General features: G+C 45.1%; 1 protein-coding gene across 1 annotated transcript in view; it reads right to left on the bottom strand.

Moving 5' to 3' along the window:
• Positions 1-404: 404 nt before the first annotated feature.
• The window catches only part of nectin1b (nectin cell adhesion molecule 1b), a 137,053-nt gene continuing 114,999 nt past the window's right edge, over positions 405-22,458 (bottom strand). The window contains exon 6 of the mRNA XM_071357951.1: positions 405-5,644. Coding sequence (XP_071214052.1) covers positions 5,139-5,644 — 506 coding nt within the window. The 3' untranslated portion in view covers positions 405-5,138. The remainder of the gene's footprint in view (positions 5,645-22,458) is intronic.

Raw genomic sequence — 22,458 nt, 5'->3', positions numbered from 1 at the left:
AAAGAGAACCACTAAAAACATCCATACTTCTACTCCCACCCACCCTCACATAAAATACGGCTTAAGATGTCACCCAGTTTAAAGTCAGCCAGAATGGCTTCTCTATGTGTTGATGTCCATCGCTGGACAGATTTCCCACTCGTACTTGGTTACAGATGTTGCATAGATTTTTTCACAATAATAATATTCTGTTAGTGGCTTAAAAGTTGCACATCAAAAGTGAGGATAAAGTTCTGCTGTGGACCGCAGCTACTGGCAGCAGATATTGTGGGTTTAAAAGCCAACTAATACAATCCTCTCTAAAGGAGTCAGTTCTGCTGTAGAGGAATCTATTGTTTGATTTGAATCCATATAGAGATGTTGCAATGTAGATACACTACCAGTCAAAAGTGTGGACACACCTACTCATTCAAGGGTTTTTCTTTATTTTTACTATTTTCAAACATTGTAGAATAATAGTGAAGACATCAAAACTATGAAATAACACATATGGAATCATGTAGTAACCAAAAAAGTGTTAAACAAATCAAATATATTTTATATTGGCCGCAACTGGACTAGACTGTGACCGACTCTTATCCAGACTGTTGAGATATATATTTATATATATATATATATATTTAAACAGAAAGAAAAAACATCTGTGGCTAAATTCAGTTAGACAACATGTATCATCATATTTCCCTTTGCTTTTAAAAAATGTCTCTATAGGCAGAGATGCACACCCACATTTAACATTGTCCTCGTGTCCATTGTGTCCATTGGAGGCTCCTGTTAGAAGGTGGTGTGAGTGGAGGTATAGTACCTTAGGGCCAATTCTACCCAGTCAGACAGTCACCACAGACTCAAAGTCACTATGGAACAAACTTTCTGTGGAAATCACAAGGTAATGCAAACTCTCTAATACACACAGAAATAAGAATAAAGAAAAATAGAGCAATGATAACACAATGAGGGTCATTAAACAATAGGTAAACCCTGTAGGTAAACTCTTTAGGTAAACCCTGTAGGTAAACTCTTTAGGTAAACCCTTTCAAGTTTAAGATACAGATTATGAAATGGCATTTCTCAGAGCATAATTGAAGCATGACTGTTCTGTATGTTGAAAACACATGACGCCGCTACAACCCATAACAAGGGAATATATCACAGGGGTGCTTCAGGACAGCAGGACCTTCTCCCTTCTCACCCGTTTTCTCACTGGGAGCTAAAATGGCCGCCAAACTAAGATGGCGCCAAAACAACTCAGCATCTGAAACTAAAACTAGGGCACATTCCGGCACATTGTCCTTCTACATCTACTGGCATCTCCTCTAGGCCTGTATGTATTACTGCCATGTCCATATGGCTTGTTGTGTTGACATGTGCCGCAGGTCTCAGTACCCTGAAGAGTAATAAACACCAGGCATGTCTTTGGAAAACAGCTAGAACATACATGGCCAAAATACATAGTATACTCTGTACTACACTCTGTAGTACTCTTATAGTATACTCTGTACTACACTCTGTAGTACTCTTATAGTATACTATACAGGGGGCTGTAATACATTGTTAAACCAATGATTTATATATACACTAGATTACATACAGGGGGTTCTGTTTTGAAGCCACCGCGCCTTGCCACTCCCCCACTGTTGTAGAAAATATGTAGGAAGCTATAAAAATGCATTTATTAATGTCTACATTAGTTTTTCAACATCTATTCTATAACAGACACCTTAATGCAGACTTTCTGATTATATTATGTGAGCTAAACATAAAAATAAAAAAGGAAAAATATTTCCTTTAAAGATGCACTATGCAGGCCTCCCGAGTGGCGTAGCGGTCTAAGACACTGCATCGCGAAGTGTCACTACGAACCTGGGTTCGATCCCAGGCTGTGTCACAGCCGGCCGTGACCGGAGACCCATGAGGCTGGCCGGGATTTCCTTGTCCCATCGCATTCTAGCAACTCCTTGTGGAGGGCCGGGCGCCTACACGCTGACTACGGGCGCCTGCACACTGACTACGGGCGCCTGCACACTGACTACGGGCGCCTGCACGCTGACTACGGGCGCCTGCACGCTGACTACGGGCGCCTGCACACTGACTACGGGCGCCTGCACGCTGACTACGGGCGCCTGCACGCTGACTACGGGCGCCTGCACACTGACTACGGGCCCCTGCACGCTGACTACGGGCGCCTGCACGCTGACTTCGGGCGCCTGCACGCTGACTACGGGCGCCTGCACGCTGACTACGGGCGCCTGCACGCTGACTACGGGCACCTGCACGCTGACTACGGGCGCCTGCACGTTGACTACGGGCCCCTGCACGCTGACTACGGGCGCCTGCACACTGACTACGGGCGCCTGCACACTGACTACGGGCCCCTGCACACTGACTACGGGCGCCTGCACGCTGACTACGGGCGCCTGCACGCTGACTACGGGCGCCTGCACACTGACTACGGGCGCCTGCACGCTGACTACGGGCACCTGCACGCTGACTACGGGCGCCTGCACGTTGACTACGGGCCCCTGCACGCTGACTACGGGCGCCTGCACACTGACTACGGGCGCCTGCACACTGACTACGGGCCCCTGCACACTGACTACGGGCGCCTGCACGCTGACTACGGGCGCCTGCACGCTGACTACGGGCGCCTGCACACTGACTACGGGCGCCTGCACGCTGACTACGGGCGCCTGCGCGCTGACTACGGGCGCCTGCACACTGACTACGGGCGCCAGCTGGATGGTGTTTTATCCGACACATTGGTGCGGCTGGCAGGGTCGTTTTTCGGAGGACGCATGGCTCTCGACCTTTGCCTCTCCCGAGTCCGTAGGGGAGAGGCAGCGATGGGACAAGCATGTAACTGCCAATTGGATATCACAACAACAAAAAATATGCACTATGCAGCAATCGCTCTACCATTTCCTGGTTGAGAATCATTGTATCATCTAAACCGCTGCGAAACATCTTTTTCAGAACAAAAAAAGCTTGTATTTCCAGCTGTTTGAAGCTGATGTACAAAACTGAAAGGAAAAGACGCAAAAAAACGAAACATAAGAACGGGAAGCACAGAAATAGGGCACATAGAACAGATCTTCCGCTTCTTAGACTTGCTTTCAATGAGAATGACAGATCTATAACACACATTTCTATGTGAATTTGGTCAGGTCATCTAAAAACGTACGTTACTGTCCCCACTACAACAACAAAAATACTTAAATAGATGTAATTTTGTCCTTGAAACATTTAATTGAAATACTGTAGAATTCCTTTAATTCTTATAGAGTACTTATTCTGGGGAGTGCCAATATAGTCGACCGTTGGCTTCAAAGCTTCTCATTGGCCAATACAATGCATCAGCAACCCAGGGTTTATATACATCATTGGGTTAAACCCAGTCTTGTATTGTTGTGTAGTGTTGCTAGTCAATAAGAAGCCAGGGAGAGAAGGGGCATACATCTCATTCTCTTAAAACAACACAATCAGATAACTCATATCTACAGTATATAAACCTGTTGTTTTGATTGACATGTTACTGTACCCTCTAGTTACTGTACCCTCTAGTTACTGTACCCTCTAGTTACTGTACCCTCTAGTTACTGTACCCTCTAGTTACTGTACCCTCTAGTTACTGTACCCTCTAGTTACTGTACCCTCTAGTTACTGTACCCTCTAGTTACTGTACCCTCTAATTACCCTAGTTGAACCCATAATGTACATAAACAAGTTATAAAAAAAAAACAATAGCAGAAAAGGCATTGGTGATGAGAATAATAATAATACAATGTATCATACATCCAGTGTTGGACTTTCACAATGTGCTCAGCAAATACCTCATCTCTCCCAAGTCTCTTTACATGGAATACATTTAGAATATCATGGAAAAACACACAACAATAATCCACCTGTATTTTCCAAGCGACCAGATCACTCTGTCTGTCTGGCCTTGAAAGTCAATGGTGGTTGCACATGAGTCCAATGACAGACTGTGTTTAGTATAATTTGCAGTTTCATCTAATGGAATTTCGATACACCATGATGTAATGTTGTTGTTGACATGTTGATGTAATGTTGTTGACATGTTGATGTTGTTGATGTGTTGTTGCATGCTCCTTAGTGCTTTTTTTAACGTGGTTTTAATTGACTGGGTTCTGATGGGGTTGGGGGTTCGGGGGGCACTGGACTGAATGTCTGAGATGAAAGGCAGGATGGGGTTGACTAATGGAGGTGAGGGGGTGGTAGGGGGATGGTAGGGGGATGGTAGGAGGATGGTAGGGGGATGGTAGTAGTGGTGGTAGTGGGATGGTAGTAGTGGTGGTAGGGGGGTGGTAGGGGGGTGGTAGGGGGATGGTAGGAGGATGGTAGGGGGATGGTAGTAGTGGTGGTAGTGGGATGGTAGTAGTGGTGGTAGTGGGATGGTAGGGGTTGGTAGGAGGGTGGTAGGGGGTGTTAGGGGGATGGTAGGGGGATGGTAGTAGTGGTGGTAGGGGGATGGTAGGGGGATGGTAGGGGGATGGTAGTAGTGGTGGTAGGGGGATGGTAGGGGGATGGTAGTAGTGGTGGTAGGAGGGTGGTAGGGGGATGGTAGTAGTGGTGGTAGTGGGATGGTAGTAGTGGTGGTAGTGGGATGGTAGGGGTTGGTAGGAGGGTGGTAGGGGGTGTTAGGGGGATGGTAGGGGGATGGTAGTAGTGGTGGTAGGGGGATGGTAGGGGGATGGTAGGGGGATGGTAGTAGTGGTGGTAGGGGGATGGTAGGGGGATGGTAGTAGTGGTGGTAGGAGGGTGGTAGGGGGATGGTAGTAGTGGTGGTAGGGGGATGGTAGTAGTGGTGGTAGGGGATGTAGGTGGATGGTAGGAGGATGGTAGGGGGATGGTAGTAGTGGTGGTAGGGGGATGGTAGGGGTTGGTAGTAGGGGTGGTAGGGGGTAGTAGGAGGGTGGTAGGGGGGTGGTAGGAGGGTGGTAGGGGGATGGTAGGGGGATGGTAGGGGGATGGTAGTAGTGGTGGTAGGGGGATGGTAGGGGTTGGTAGTAGGGGTGGTAGGGGGTAGTAGGAGGGTGGTAGGAGGGTGGTAGGGGGATGGTAGGGGGATGGTAGGTGGGTGGGACGGGAGGTCGGTCGGTTGGTTTGGTTGTTTGTTGCCCCTACACATACCACTCTTTCTTTGAAATGACAGAGCCATCGGTTTGGGACACCATATCATCGGCTATCTCCGTCCCGGGGTTGTACTGGAAAGCAAGAGTCCGTTCGTCGTAATCTCTGCTCTCTCCTTCGTCCACCGTGAAATAGGGCCTCTTCAAGTCCTCCGCGTCTCCGTCAAAATCACGCTCGCTTGCCTCGAACCCTCCGGTCACAGCGATCTGGGCAGGCTTCTTCTCGTCATCTGAGTCGTCTGGGTACTGCAGGTTGTTGGGGATGGGAGGGTGGGCTGGCAGGCCCCCGGCCTTGCTGTAGCCATTCCCAAACACCTGTTTGTTGGTGCTGTAGTCGCCCTTGAAGGTGCGTTGGCGGCGGCGCAGGAATACAAAGAGCAGGGTGGCGGCCGCAGCTAACAGGACGACCCCGCCTACGATGCCCCCGATGACGGCACCCGCATTGTGCTGCTCCTGCGGGATCTCAGGGCCCCCAGGTGGCGGGTTGTTAGGGAATTCTGGGTAGGAAAAGACAGATGGAAGGGGTGTGTCAGTGCTCAGGTGGGAATAGGAGGGAGTGTGCTTGGTGTGCAGGTGAGGAAAGAGGGAAGGAAGACAGGGAGGGATAAGCAAAGGGAGAAGAAAGGACGGAGGAAGGAGGAGGAGCCCGTGGACGCCCCCCCCAAAGGCGGCTTTAAACCCCCCGCTACAAAGCAAACTCTAGTCATCGCCAGCCACATGCAGAGGAAAGAGAGAAAGAAACACACAGCCAGTCTGTCTGTCCATCACACACCGTCCCCAAAGAGACAAACATGTTGGAGACAGACACCAATGCAAACTGAAATCCTACAGTCTTGAACAGGATATGAGTATTCCCTGGGGTTTTGCAAAGAATGCTTTTACTTTTCAAGCTTAAATGAAATCATGATTGTCATCAGTTTAGTGTGTATAATGAAATTCTCTTCCAGGAAATCTGAAGGTTATTGTTTTCAGCAGTGTGAGACAAACGGCCATGCAGAGAATGAATCATTCAGCAACTGGAACAATTAATAGGAATCATCCCTAAAGTACAGAAATATGAGATCAGGTCACGCAACAACTTTGAAAAGATTGTACAATTAGATGTATATTTAAAGATAATGCAGAGAGGGTTTGAATCATACCTGAAGTACCGAAAGCAGGTCATGCAACAAATTTGAAAAGATACTGCATAATTATACTACTGCATAAATAAACTGCAGAATGATACTGCATACCGATACTACTGCATAATGATAATGCACAATGATACTGCATAATGGTACTGCATACCGATACTGCATAACGACAGTGCATAATGATACTGCATAATGATACTACTGCATAATGATACTACTGCATAATGATACTACTGCATAATGATACTGCATAACGATACAACTGCAGGATGATACTGCATAATGATACTACTGCAGAACGATACTGCATAAAGAAACTGCATAATGCTACTGCATAATAATGATAATGCATAATGCACATTGATACCACATACCAATAATGCATAATGATAATGTACAACGTTACCACTGCACAATGATAATGTATAACGATACCGCACAACGATAATGCATAATATTACCACATAACACTACTGCATAACGATACTACGACATAATGATAATGCATAACACTACTAATGCATAACGACACCGCATAATGATACTGCATAACAATACTACTGCATAACAATACTACTGCATAACGATACTGCATAATGGTACTCCATAACAATACTACTGCATAACGATTATGCATAATGATACTACTGCATAATGCCACTACATAATGATACTGCATAACAATACTACTGCATAACGATACTACGACATAATGATAATGCATAACAATACTACTGCATAATGATACTGCATAACAATACTACTGCATAACAATACTACTGCATAACGATAATGCATAATGATACTACTGCATAATGCCACTACATAATGATACTGCATAACAATACTACTGCATAACGAAAATGCATAATGATACTACTGCATAACGGCACTGCATAATGATACTGCATAACAATACTACTGCACAGCGATACTACTGCACAACAAAACTGCATAATGATACTACTGGATAACAATACTACTGTATAACAAAACTGCATAATGATACTACTGCATAATGATACTACTGCATAGTGATACTGCATAATGATACTACTGCATAATAAAAACTGCATACCGATACTGTTAACACTGAGGTGGTGGGTCCTAGTAGGAAGACCACTGTTAACACTGAGGTGGTGTGTCCTAGTAGGAAGACCACTGTTAACACTGAGGTGGTGTGTCCTAGTAGGAAGACCACTGTTAACACTGAGGTGGTGGGTCCTAGTAGGAAGACCACTGTTAACACTGAGGTGGTGGGTCCTAGTAGGAAGACCACTGTTAACACTGAGGTGGTGTGTCCTAGTAGGAAGACCACTGTTAACACTGAGGTGGTGGGTCCTAGTAGGAAGACCACTGTTAACACTGAGGTGGTGTGTCCTAGTAGGAAGACCACTGTTAACACTGAGGTGGTGTGTCCTAGTAGGAAGACCACTGTTAACACTGAGGTGGTGGGTCCTAGTAGGAAGACCACTGTTAACACTGAGGTGGTGTGTCCTAGTAGGAAGACCACTGTTAACACTGAGGTGGTGTGTCCTAGTAGGAAGACCACTGTTAACACTGAGGTGGTGTGTCCTAGTAGGAAGACCACTGTTAACACTGAGGTGGTGGGTCCTAGTAGGAAGACCACTGTTAACACTGAGGTGGTGGGTCCTATTAGGAAGACCACTGTTAACACTGAGGCGGTGTGTCCTAGTAGGAAGACCACTGTTAACACTGAGGTGGTGTGTCCTAGTAGGAAGACCACTGTTAACACTGAGGTGGTGTGTCCTAGTAGGAAGACCACTGTTAACACTGAGGTGGTGTGTCCTAGTAGGAAGACCACTGTTAACACTGAGGTGGTGTGTCCTAGTAGGAAGACCACTGTGTGCAGCTCACCCTGCGCTAATATAAATAACCGAAAAGACAAATGCCAAAGGTGGAGGTGTTGCTGTTTATATTCAGAACCACATTCCTGTAAAGCTTAGAGAGGATCTCATGTTAAATACTGTTGAAGTAATATGGCTACAGGTTCGTCTGCCTCACCTAAAGCCCATTCTGGTGGGAAGCTGCTATAGACCACCAAGTGCTAACAGTCAGTATCTGGATAATGTGTGAAATGCTTGATAATGTATGTGATATCAACAGAGAGGTATATTTTCTGGGTGATTTAAATATTGACTGGCTTTCATCAAGCTGCCCACTCAAGAAAAAGCTTCAAACTGTAACCAGTGCCTGGAACCTGGTTCAGGTTATCAGTCAACCTACCAAGGTATTTAAAAACAGCACAGGAATGAAATCATCAAAATGTATTGATCACAACTTTACTAATGCTGCAGAAATTTGCTTTAAAGCAGTATCCAGATTCATCAGATGTAGTGATCATAATATAGTAGCCATATCTAGGAAAACCACAGTTCCAAAGGCTGGGACTAATATAGTGTATAAGAGGTCATACAATACGTTTTGTAGTGATTCATATATTGATGAAAGAACATTTGTTGGTCTGTGGTGTGTAATGAGGAACAACCAGACGCTGCACTTGATGCATTTATGAAACTACTTATTCCAGTTACTAATAAGCACCCATTAAGAAAAGGACTGTAAAAACGGTTAAATCCCTGTGGATTGATGAGGAATTGAAACATTGTATGGTTGAGAGGGATGAGGCAAAAGGAATGGCAAATAAGTCTGTCTGCACAACCGTTTGGTAAACGTACTGCAAATTAAGAAATCACGTGACTAAACTGAATAAAAAGAAGAAACTACACTATGAAACAAAGACAAATGACATAAATAATGACAGTAAAAAGCTTTGGAGCATCTTAAATAAAATGTTCAGAACAAGGGTAATCTCATCTCCATCATTCATTAACTCAGACGGCTCATTCACTAGAAAACCAACTGATATTACCAACTACTTTAATGACTTTTTCATTGGTGGCAAGATAAGCAAACTTAGAGATGACATGCCAGCAACGAACGCTGACACTACACATCCAAGTATATCTGACCAAATTATGAAATACAAGAACTGTACTTTTGAATTCTGTAAAGTCAGCGTGGAAGAGGTGAAAAAAGTATTGTTGTCTATCAACAATGACAAGCCACCGAGGTTTGACAATCTAGATGGACAATTCTTGAGGATAATAGCAGACGATATTGCCACTCCTATTTGCCGTATCTTTAAGCCTACTAAAAAGTGTGTGCCCTCAGGCCTGGAGGGAAGCTAAAGTCATTCCTCTACCCATGAATAGTAAAGCCCCCTTTACTGGCTCAAATAGCTGACCAATCAGCCTGTTACCAACCCTTAGTAAACTTCTGGAAAAAATGGTGTTTGACCAGATACAGTGCTATTTCACAGTAAACAAATTGACAACAGAATTTCAGCTTATAGGGAAGGACACTCAACAAGCACAGCACTTACACAAATTAACTGATGATTGGCTGAGAGAAATTGATGATAAAAAGATTGTGGGGGCTGTTTTGTTAGACTTCAGTGCGGCTTTTTACATTTATCGATCATTGTCTGCTGCTGGAAAAACGTATGTGTTATGGCTTTACACCCCCTGCTATAATGTGTTATGGCTTTACACCCCCTGCTATAATGTGGATAAAGAGTTAAATGATCTAACAGAACACAGAGGGAGTTCTTTAATGGAAGACTCTAATGGCAGAATCAGGAATGGTCCCTTACTTTTTTTCCCCTTACTAATTTAGCATATCTGATTCAGCTAGTTAAGGTCTTGTTGAGTAGCTAATAAATAGAACCAGGTGTGTTAAATTAGGGTTGAAAACTGAAAACCCACAGGACAGTATATCTCCAGGAAGAGGGTTGGGCAGCCCTATTGTAGAGTGACAGAAGACTGCTTCTGCCAGCAATACCAACCATGTACATTGTATTAAATAATTCAGCCTTGACTCCTATTTATATCATGTAATGTTGCCTCTCTAAACCCCCTCTCTCACACGGCTATTGAATGATTCAATGCAACAAAGCACTTGCCTGGTAGTGTTATTTCATGGTCATATAGGACAATAGAAGAGGAGAAAATTGCTCTTATATCTTTAGTCATAATTAGTATTTTAAAATGGATTTGTTTTGGTCTCAACTCCACAGCTGAAGACGTTACATTCAATTAGCACAGTAGGCTCATTAGCAGGGGATGATACATGTTCATTAACATGGGATGATACATTTTCATTAACAGGGGATGATACATGTTCATTAACAGGGGATGATACATGTTCATTAACAGGGGATGATACATGTTCATTAACAGGGGATGATACATGTTCATTAACAGGGGATGATACATGTTCATTAACAGGGGATGATACATGTTCATTAACAGGGGATGATACATGTTCATTAACAGGGGATGATACATGTTCATTAGCAGGGGATGATACATGTTCATTAGCAGGGGATGATACATGTTCATTAACATGGGATGATACATTTTCATTAACAGGGGATGATACATGTTCATTAGCAGGGGATGATACATGTTCATTAACAGGGGATGATACATGTTCATTAACAAGGGATGATACATGTTCATTAGCAGGGGATGATACATGTTCATTAGCAGGGGATGATACAGGTTCATTAGCAGGGGATGATACATGTTCATTAACAAGGGATGATACATGTTCATTAACAGGGGATGATACATGTTCATTAACAGGGGATGACACATGTTCATTAGCAGGGGATGATACATGTTCATTAGCAGGGGATGATACATGTTCATTAGCAGGGGATGATACATGTTCATTAACAGGGGATGATACATGTTCATTAACAAGGGATGATACATGTTCATTAACAGGGGATGATACATGTTCATTAACAGGGGATGATACATGTTCATTAACAAGGGATGATACATGTTCATTAACAGGGGATGATACATGTTCATTAACAGGGGATGATACATGTTCATTAGCAGGGGATGATACATGTTCATTAGCAGGGGATGATACATGTTCATTAACAGGGGATGATACATGTTCATTAACAGGGGATGATACATGTTCATTAACAGGGGATGACACATGTTCATTAACAGGGGATGATACATGTTCATTAACAGGGGATGATACATGTTCATTAACAGGGGATGATACATGTTCATTAGCAGGGGATGATACATGTTCATTAACAAGGGATGATACATGTTCATTAACAGGGGATGATACATGTTCATTAACAGGGGATGACACATGTTCATTAACAGGGGATGAAAATGTTCATTAACAGGGGATGATACATGTTCATTAACAGGGGATGATACATGTTCATTAACAGGGGATGATACATGTTCATTAGCAGGGAATGATACATGTTCATTAACAAGGGATGATACATGTTCATTAACATGGGATGATACATGTTCATTAGCAGGGGATGATACATGTTCATTAACAGGGGATGATACATGTTCATTAACATGGGATGATACATGTTCATTAACAGGGGATGATACATGTTCATTAGCAGGGGATGATACATTTTCATTAGCAGGGGATGATACATGTTCATTAACAGGGGATGATACATGTTCATTAACAGGGGATGATACATGTTCATTAACAGGGGATGATACATGTTCATTAGCAGGGGATGATGCATGTTCATTAACAGGGGATGACACATGTTCATTAACAGGGGATGATACATGTTCATTAACAGGGGATGACACATGTTCATTAACAGGGGTTACCTATCTACTGTATTTGACTGCTGTGGCTACCTATCTACTGTATTTGACTGGTGTGGCTACCTAGTTACTGTATTTACTGTATTTGACTGCTATGGCTACCTAGCTACTGTCTATACTGTATTTGACTGCTGTGGCTACCTAGCTACCTAGCTACTGTCTATACTGTATTTGACTGCTGTGGCTACCTATCTACTGTATTTGACTGCTGTGGCTACCTATCTACTGTATTTGACTGGTGTGGCTACCTAGTTACTGTATTTACTGTATTTGACTGCTATGGCTACCTAGCTACTGTCTATACTGTATTTGACTGCTGTGGCTACCTAGCTACTGTCTATACTGTATTTGACTGCTGTGGCTACCTAGTTACTGTATTTGACTGCTGTGGCTACCTATCTACTGTATATACTGTATTTGACTGCTGTGGCTACCTAGCTACTGTATATACTGTATTTGACTGCTGTGACTAGACAAAAATACTTATTTTGAAAGTTGTATCATTTTATCCTTTGAGGCTTTAAAAGTGTTCTGATACTATGATTGTGAACATTCAAAGCCACTGGGAAACGTCCAGGGCAGGCATCGTTGTAACTTCTGAGTGACAGGAAGCACGAGCACCACCACCAATCAGCATACATCACTGTGCACTGTCGTTACTATGACAACTAGCGTAACCATATCAGAAAATGACGTCTGAAAACCAATCCGATTTGGTAACTTGCTGTTTGGACAGTCAGTATTCCAGAACTAATTTGAGCATTAAGGCCTGCAGTGTGAACGAGGCTTTACTCTCACCCTTAATTACCAACCCAAATATAAATGCATCATAAAGACCTCACAACCACCAAAACAGTCCCTCCGGTCCCTCTCTCTATCTTCTCCCCTTCTATCCATCCATCTTTCCCTTTGTATCCATCTCTGTGTCACCGACTGGGTACAAACTCAGGTCTTTTGCTTGCCACAAGACTATGATGTAGCTTGCCTGGCGCAGTGGAACCAATGCTAAAGTTGCAAAACTGCAAATCCTGCCTATATAATGCACTCTCAAGCAGGATTTGATCGATGTTGACTACTATGTGAACCCATTCAGGGCTGCGTATCAGCTCTCAAGCCTTTCAGAGGTCCCAGGTTTTAATCTGACCCTCTAATGGGATTATTCTGACTTTCTTACACACGTGAATGAGAGAGAGCAACGCTAGGTCACCTCCAGCAGCCACACTAACCACCGTCCTACTTCCCTCACCTCGGCATCCAGCCACACTAACCACCATCCTACTTCCCTGCACCACCTCGTCATCCAGCCACACTAACCACCGTCCTACTTCCCTGCACCACCTCGGCATCCAGCCACACTAACCACCGTCCTACTTCCCTCACCTCGGCATCCAGCCACACTAACCACCGTCCTACTTCCCTGCACCACCTCGTCATCCAGCCACACTAACCACCGTCCTACTTCCCTGCACCACCTCGGCATCCAGCCACACTAACCACCGTCCTACTTCCCTGCACCACCTCGGCATCCAGCCACACTAACCACCGTCCTACTTCCCTGCACCACCTCGTCATCCAGCCACACTAACCACCGTCCTACTTCCCTCACCTCGGCATCCAGCCTCCAGAGGGGGGTGGAATCCACAGGCTTGAAGGGGATGGAGTGGGAGAAGAAGAAGAGAGGAAAGGGAGAGCTGGTCTGTTAATCCTCTACCCTTCACTACTCTCCTCTGCTGCGATCCCTCATCCCTCTCGGCCCTCTTTTCTATTTTTACCAATGACCTGCCACTGGCATTAAACAGAGCATGTGTGTCCATGTACGCTGATGATTCAACCATATATGCATCAGCAACTACATCTAGGTGACGTTCTACGTCTCTGTGGTGTTCTGGACTTGGGATAGGGGATGAGGCGGGAGGGACGGGATGAGGCGGGAGGGAGGGGATGAGGCGGGAGGGAGGGGATGAGGCGGGAGGGAGGGGATGAGGGGGGAGGGGATGAGGGGGGAGGGAGGGGATGAGGAGGAGGTAATGTAATGTCAGAAGGAGGATAAAGGACCTTGACCTCAAAGCACCGGATAGGTAAAATACATTCTATTAATAAGGCAGGAACTCCCATACTGGTATCAACTCCTTAGATCAGTGGAAGGAAAGATAGGTGAAGATTGTTACATCTGTGTTAGAGGAATCACTCTAGTCTCTGTTCTCACCATGCCAGCTCTCTCTCTCTCTCATCCCACTATCTCCCTATCCCTCTCTGTCATCCCACTATCTCCCTATCCCTCTCTCTCATCCCACTATCCCTCTCTCTACCCCCACTATCTCCCTATCCCTCTCTGTCATCCCACTATCTCCCTATCCCTCTCTGTCATCCCACTATCTCCCTATCCCTCTCTCTCTCATCCCACTATCTCCCTATCCCTCTCTCTCATCCCACTATCCCTCTCTCTACCCCCACTATCTCCCTATCCCTCTCTCTCTCTCTCTCCCTCCACTTTAAATCCTTATTCCTCTCTCTCCCCCTACTTTATCTCCCCATCGCTCTCTTTCCTCACTATCTCATCTCTCTCTCCCCCCACTTTATCCCTCTCCCCCCCATTTCATTTCCCCATCTCTCTCACTCTCTCCTCACTATATATCTCGCTTCCTCACTGACCCTGTATATACACTGGAACTGACCCTGGTACTGACCCTGTATATACACTGTAACTGACCCTGGAACTGACCCTGTATATACACTGTAACTGACCCTGGAACTGACCCTGTATATACACTGTAGCTGACCCTGGTACTGACCCTGTATATACACTGGAACTGACCCTGTATATACACTGGAACTGACCCTGTATATACACTGTAGCTCACCCTGGTACTGACCGTGTAACTGACCCTGTATATACACTGTAACTGACCCTATATATACACTGTAACTGACCCTGGTACTGACCCTGTAGCTGACCCTGTATATACACTGAAATTGACCCTGTAACTGACCCTGGTACTGACCCTGTATATACACTGTAGCTGAAAAACTATAGGCCACCTTTACTCCACACACACAGATGCATACAAAGCTCTCCCTCACCCTCCATTTGGCAAATCTGACCATAATTCTATCCTCCTGATATCTGCTTACAAGGAAAAACTAAAGCAGGAAGTACCAGTGACTCGCTCAATATGGAAGTGGTCAGATGACACAGATGCTACAAGACTGTTTTGCTAGCAGAGTGGAATATGTTCCGGGATTCATCCAACGGCATTGAGGAATTCACCACCTCAGTCATTGGTTTCATCAATAAGTGCATCGACGATGTCGTCCCCACAGTGACTGTACGTACATATCCCAACCAGAAGCCATGGATTCCAGGCAACATCTGCATCGAGCTAAAGGCTAGAGCTGCCGCTTTCAAGGAGCGGCAGCTTATACGTAATCCCGCTATGCCCTCAGACAAACCATCAAACAAGCAAAGCGTCAATACAGGATTAAGATTGACTCCTACTACACCGGCTCTGACGCTCGTTGGATGTGGCAGGGCTTGAAAACTATTATGGACTACAAAGGGAAACCCAGAAGTGAGCTGCCCAGTGACGTGAGCTTACCAGACGAGCTAAATGTCTTTTATGCTTGCTTCGAGGCATACAACACTGAAGCATGCACGAGAGCACCAGCTGTTCTGGATGACTGTGTGATAACGCTCTCGGTAGCCGATGTGAGCAAGACCTTTAAACAGGTCAACATTCACAAAGCCGTGGGGCCAGACGGATTACCAGGACGTGTACTCAAAGCATGCGTGGACCAACTGTCAAGTGTCTTCACTGCCATTTTCAACCTCTCCCTGGCCCAGTCTGTATTACCTACATGTTTCAAGCATAGTCCCTGTGCCCAAGGGAGCGAAGGTAACCTGACTAAATGATTACCGACTCGTAGCACTCACGTCGGTAGCCATGAAGTGCTTTGAAAGGCTGGTCATGGCTCACATCAACAGCATCCTCCCGGATATCCTAGACCCACTCCAATTTACATACCGCACCAACAGATCCACAGATGACGCAATGTCAATTGCACTCCACACTGCCCTTTCACACCTGTACAAAAGGAACACCTATGTGAGAATGCTGTTCATTGACTACAGCTCAGCGTTCAATACCATAATGTCCTCAAAGCTCATCACTAAGCTAAGGACTCTGGGACTAAAAACCTCCCTCTGCAACTGGATCCTGGACTTCCTGACGGGCCGCCCCTCAGATGGTAAGGGTAGGCAACAACACGTCTGCCACGCTGATCCTCAACACTGGGGCCCCTCAGGGGTGTGTACTTAGTCCCCTCCTGTACTCCTTGTTCACCCACGACTGCGTGGCCAAACACAACTCCAACACCATCATTAATTTAACATTGACGGGGCTGTAGTGGAGTGGGTCGAGAGTTTCAAGTTCCTTGGTGTCCACATCGCCAACGATCTATCATGGTCCAAACACACCAAGACAGTCGTGAAGAGGGCACGACAAAACCTTTCCCCCTCAGGAGACTGAAAAGATTTGGCATGGGTCACCAGATCCTCAAAAAGTTACAGCTGCACCATCGAGAGCATCCTGACCGATTGCATCACCACCTGGTATGGCAACTGCCCGGCATCTGACCGTAAGGCGCTACAGAGGGTAGTGCGAACGGCCCAGTACATACCTGGGGCCAAACTTCAAATCAAATCAAATTGTATTAGTCACATGCGCCGATTACAACAGGTGTAGGAATACCTTACAGTGAAATGCTGAATACAACAGGTGTAGTAGACCTTACAGTGAAATGCTGAATACAACAGGTGTAGGTAGACCTTACAGTGAAATGCTGAATACAACAGGTGTAGTAGACTTACTTACTTACCTAACCAACAATGCAGTTTAAAAAAACAGATAAGAAAAAGGAATAAAAGTAACAAGTAATTAAAGAGTAGCAGCAAAACAACAATAGCGAGACTATATACAGGGGGGTACCAATACAGAGTCAATGTGGAGGCTATATACAGGGGGTACCAGTACAGAGTCAATGTGGAGGCTATATACAGGGGGGTACCAGTACAGAGTCAATGTGTAGGCTATATACAGGGGGTACCAGTACAGAGTCAATGTGGAGGCTATATACAGGGGGTACAAGTACAGAGTCAATGTGGAGGCTATATACAGGGGGTACCAGTACAGAGTCAATGTGGAGGCTATATACAGGGGGTACCAGTACAGAGTCAATGTGGAGGCTATATACAGGTGGTACCAGTACAGAGTCAATGTGAAGGCTATATACAGGGGGTACCGGGTCAATGTGGAGGCTATATACAGGGGGTACCGGTACAGAGTCAATGTGGAGGCTATATACAGGGGGTAGAAGTACAGAGTCAGTGTGGAGACTATATACAGGGGGTACCGGTACAGAGTCAATGTCCTGGGCACCGGTTAGTAATGAGACTATATACAGGGGGGTACCAGTACAGTGTCAATGTGCAGGGCACCGGTTAGTAATGAGACTATATACAGGGGGGTACCAGTACAGAGTCAATGTGCGGAGGCACCGGTTAGTAATGAGACTATATACAGGGGGGTACCAGTACAGAGTCAATGTGCGGAGGCACCGGTTAGTAATGAGACTATATACAGGGGGGTACCAGTACAGAGTCAATGTGCGGAGGCACCGGTTAGTAATGAGACTATATACAGGGGGGTACCAGTACAGAGTCAATGTGCAGAGGCACCGGTTAGTAATGAGACTATATACAGGGGGGTACCAGTACAGAGTCAATGTGCGGAGGCACCGGTTAGTTGAGATAATATGTACATGAAGGTAGGGTTATTAAAGTGACAATGCATAGATGATAACAACAGAGAGTAGCAGCGGTGCAAAAGAGAGGGAGTGAGGGCGGGGGGGGGGGGGGGGGGGGGGGGTCCTGCCACCCAGGACCTATAAAAAAGGCGGTATCGGAGGAAAGCCCATAAAATTGTCAGAGACTCTAGTCAACCAAGTCATAGACTGTTTTCTCTGCTACCGCACGGCAAGTGGTACTGGAGTGCCAAGTCTAGGACCAAAAGGCTCCTCAACAGCTTCTACCCCCAAGCCATAAGACTGCTGAACAACTAATCAAATGGCCACCGGACTATTTACATTGACACCCCCTCCCCCCTTTTGTTTTTACACTGCTGCTACTCACTATTTATTATCTATGCATAGTCACTTCACCCCTACCTACATGTACAAATTACCTCTAACCTGTACCCCCGCACATTGACTCGGTACCGGTATCCCCTGTATATAGCCTCCACATTGACTCGGTACTGGTACCCCCTGTATATAGCCTCCACATTGACTCTGTACTGGTACCCCCTGTATATAGCCTCCACATTGACTCTGTACCGGTACCCCTGTATATAGCCTCCACATTGACTCTGTACTGGTACCCCCTGTATATAGCCTCCACATTGACTCTGTACTGGTACCCTCTGTATATAGCCTCCACACTGACTCTGTACCGGTACCCCCTGTATATAGCCTCCACATTGACGCTGTACCGGTACCCCCTGTATATAGCCTCCACATTGACTCTGTACCGGTACCCCCTGTATATAGCCTCCACATTGACTCTGTACTGGTACCCCCTGTATATAGCCTCCACATTGACGCTGTACCGGTACCCCCTGTATATAGCCTCCACATTGACTCTGTACCGGTACCCCCTGTATATAGCCTCCACATTGACTCTGTACCGGTACCCCCTGTATATAGCCTCCACATTGACTCTGTACTGGTACCCCCTGTATATAGCCTCCACATTGACTCTGTACTGGTACCCTCTGTATATAGCCTCCACATTGACTCTGTACCGGTACCCCCTGTATATAGTCTCCACATTGACTCTGTACTGGTACCCTCTGTATATAGTCTCCACACTGACTCGGTACCGGTACCCCCTGTATATAGCCTCTTTATTGTTATTTTATTGTGTTACTTAATTTTTTTTAAACTTTAGTTTATTTGGTAAATATTTTCTCAACTCTTCGTGAACTGCGCTGTTGGTTAAGGGCTTGTAAGTCAGCATTTCACGGTAAGGTCTACACTTGTATTCGGCGCATGTGACAAAAGAAGTTTGATTTGATTTAAAACATCGCCCTTATCTAATTTTACAACATATACCACAGCCCATATATCCTTTAACAACGTATACCACAGCCCATATATCCTTTAACAACGTATAACACTGCCCCTATCTCATTTAACAACAAATAACACAGCCCATATCTCTTTTAACAACATATAACACTGCCCCTATCTCATTTAACAACATATAACATTACCCCTATCTCATTTAACAATATTTAACACAGCCCATATCTCATTTAACAATATATAAACACAGCCCATATATCCTTTAACAACGTATAACACATCCCATATCTCTTTTAACAACATATAACATTGCCCCTATCTCATTTAACAATATATAACACAGCCCATATCTCATTTAACAATACATAACACAGCCCATATCTCCTTTAACAACATAACATTGCCCCTATCTTATTTAACAATATATAACACAGCCCATATATCCTTTAATTAACAACATAACATTGCCCCTATCTCATTTAACAACATAACACAGCCCATATCTCATTTAACAACATATAACATTGCCCCTATCTCATTTAACAACATACAACACAGCCCATATCTCCTTTAACAACATATAACATTGCCCCTATCTCATTTAACAACATACAACACAGCCCATATCTCCTTTAACAACATATAACATTGCCCCTATCTCATTTAACAACATACAACACAGCCCATATCTCCTTTAACAACATATAACATTGCCCCTATCTCATTTAACAACATACAACACAGCCCATATCTCCTTTAACAACATATAACATTGCCCCTATCTCATTTAACAACATACAACACAGCCCATATCTCCTTTAACAACATATAACATTGCCCCTATCTCATTTAACAACATACAACACAGCCCCTACCTACTTTAAACCCCTTTCCAGCAGTCAGATGACCAAATCACCATCCAGTGATAGTAGTGCACAATCAAGGGACTAGGAAACGTGTGCCAGTTGGAATGCGGCCCTGGAGTCAGTCCAGCCCACATCATACAGGGGTTAAAGGGTTACTCAAAGATGCTTAGATATCAACACGCTCTATTGTGGGGAAATAACGATCTGACCCTGATGAGAGGGGTAAACTAATTAACTCCTCATTCAAACCATTTGGTTTCTCTTTGGCAAGACATCGTCCCACCACAGCTGAGACACATCACTGAGTATGGCGAGATGGATGGAAGGAGAGAGAGAAAGGGAGAGAGAGATAAAATGAGAGAGAGTATGCATGAGAGGAAGAGAGAGAGAGACAGAGAGAACCACACTGGGTTGGTGTCTCAGAGGGTGAATAGCAGAGAACCACACTGGGTTGGTGTATCAGAGGGTGAATAGCAGAGAACCACACTGGGTTGGTGTCTCAGAGGGTGAATAGCAGAGAACCACACTGGGTTGGTGTCTCAGAGGGTGAATAGCAGAGCACCACATATTTTCCAAACCCATCATTCATGGCGAACGTTAATGACCGGAGGAAGCTTTCAGATCAGCAGAGTCGACGGGTCGATGGTTTGTTAATGACCGGATGAAGCTTCAGATCAGCAGAGTTGACGGGTCGATGGTTTGTTAATGACCGGAGGAAGCTTTCAGATCAGCAGAGTCGACGGGTCGATGGTTTGTTAATGACCGGATGAAGCCTTCAGATCAGCAGAGTCGACGGGTCGATGGTTTGTTAATGACCGGATGAAGCTTCAGATCAGCAGAGTCGACGGGTCGATGGTTTGTTAATGACCGGATGAAGCTTCAGATCAGCAGAGTCGACGGGTCGATGGTTTGTTAATGACCGGATGAAGCTTCAGATCAGCAGAGTCGACGGGTCGATGGTTTGTTAATGACCGGATGAAGCTTCAGATCAGCAGAGTCGACGGGTCGATGGTTTGTTAATGACCGGATGAAGCTTCAGATCAGCAGAGTCGACGGGTCGATGGTTTGTTAATGACCGGATGAAGCCTTCAGATCAGCAGAGTCGACGGGTGGATGGTTTGTTAATGACCGGATGAAGCCTTCAGATCAGCAGAGTCGACGGGTGGATGGTTTGTTGCCGCAAAACAACACCGTCATGAGAGAAACCTTTAATGAACTTGATTAGAGAGATATCACCCTATTCAGTGTGAATAATCTCTAGAGGTTAACAACACTTCTCTACGTCAGTCTCTCTATACCGTATATAACACAATCACAGGGCCGTCCATTATATTCTAATGCATCAGAGAGTTTAATCGGTCAACATCACGGTTCTCATTCTATACATCAAAATTATGTAATTTTATATATATTTAAAATTATGTTTGTCTGCTGATCCCCATCTGAAGTCGACAGTAAAACTCAACAATAAATGATTTACAAAAAAAAATAGCTGTTAGTGTAAAGTGGGTCATTTATTTAATTGACTCTATTCTTTAGAATGACCTTTAGTCTCGGTTCTTAATGAGCTGAAAGCGTTACGTTGGTACTTCTTCACTACACTTCTCTGAGGCTCCCCGAGGCTGGATGGGAGTCGAAGAGAAAAGAGAATAACGCTATCTGTTACCCATTAGACGACACATCTGCCACATCCTCTATCTTTCTCTCACCCTCTCTCCCTCTCTCCCTCCCTCCCTCTCTCACTCCCTCTTTCTGTGTCTCTCCCTCCATATCTCTGTCTCTTTCTCTCCCTCTGTACGTATATCCCTCTCTTTCTGTGTCTCCCTCTCTTCCTCTGTCTGTCTCTCTTTCTCTCTTTGCCTCTCTCTCTCTCACTCCCTCTTTCTGTGTCTCTCCCTCTGTCTCTTTCTCTCCCTCTGTACGTATATCCCTCTCTTTCTGTGTCTCCCTCTATCTCTCTCTTCCTCTGTCTCTCTCTTTGCCTCTCTTTCTCTCTCTCTCTCCCTCTCTTTCTTTCTCTCTCTCCCTCTCTTTCTGTGTCTCTCTTTCTCTCTCTCTCTCTCTCTCTGACACTCCCCTTTCTCCCTTTCTGCTTGTCTCTCTCTCTTTGCCTCTCTTTCTCTCCCTCTCTTTCTTTCTCTCTCTCCCTCTCTTTCTGTATCTCTCTGACACTCCCCTTTCTCTCCCTCTCTGTCTGTGTCTCTCCCTCTCTGTCTGTGTCTCTCCCTCTCTGTCTGTCTCTCCCTCTCTGTCTGTCTCTCCCTCTGTGTCTGTCTCTCCCTCTGTGTCTGTCTCTCCCTCTGTGTCTGTCTCTCCCTCTGTGTCTGTCTCTCCCTCTGTGTCTGTCTCTCCCTCTGTGTCTGTCTCTCCCTCTGTGTCTGTCTCTCCCTCTGTGTCTGTCTCTCCCTCTGTGTCTGTCTCTCCCTCTGTGTCTGTCTCTCCCTCTGTGTCTGTCTCTCCCTCT

The sequence above is a fragment of the Salvelinus alpinus genome, chromosome 21 (assembly GCF_045679555.1).
Source record: "Salvelinus alpinus chromosome 21, SLU_Salpinus.1, whole genome shotgun sequence".
In the NCBI taxonomy this organism is placed as follows: domain Eukaryota; kingdom Metazoa; phylum Chordata; class Actinopteri; order Salmoniformes; family Salmonidae; genus Salvelinus; species Salvelinus alpinus.
Note: the sequence above shows the minus strand (reverse complement) of the source record. Positions and strands in the feature narration are given on the sequence as shown.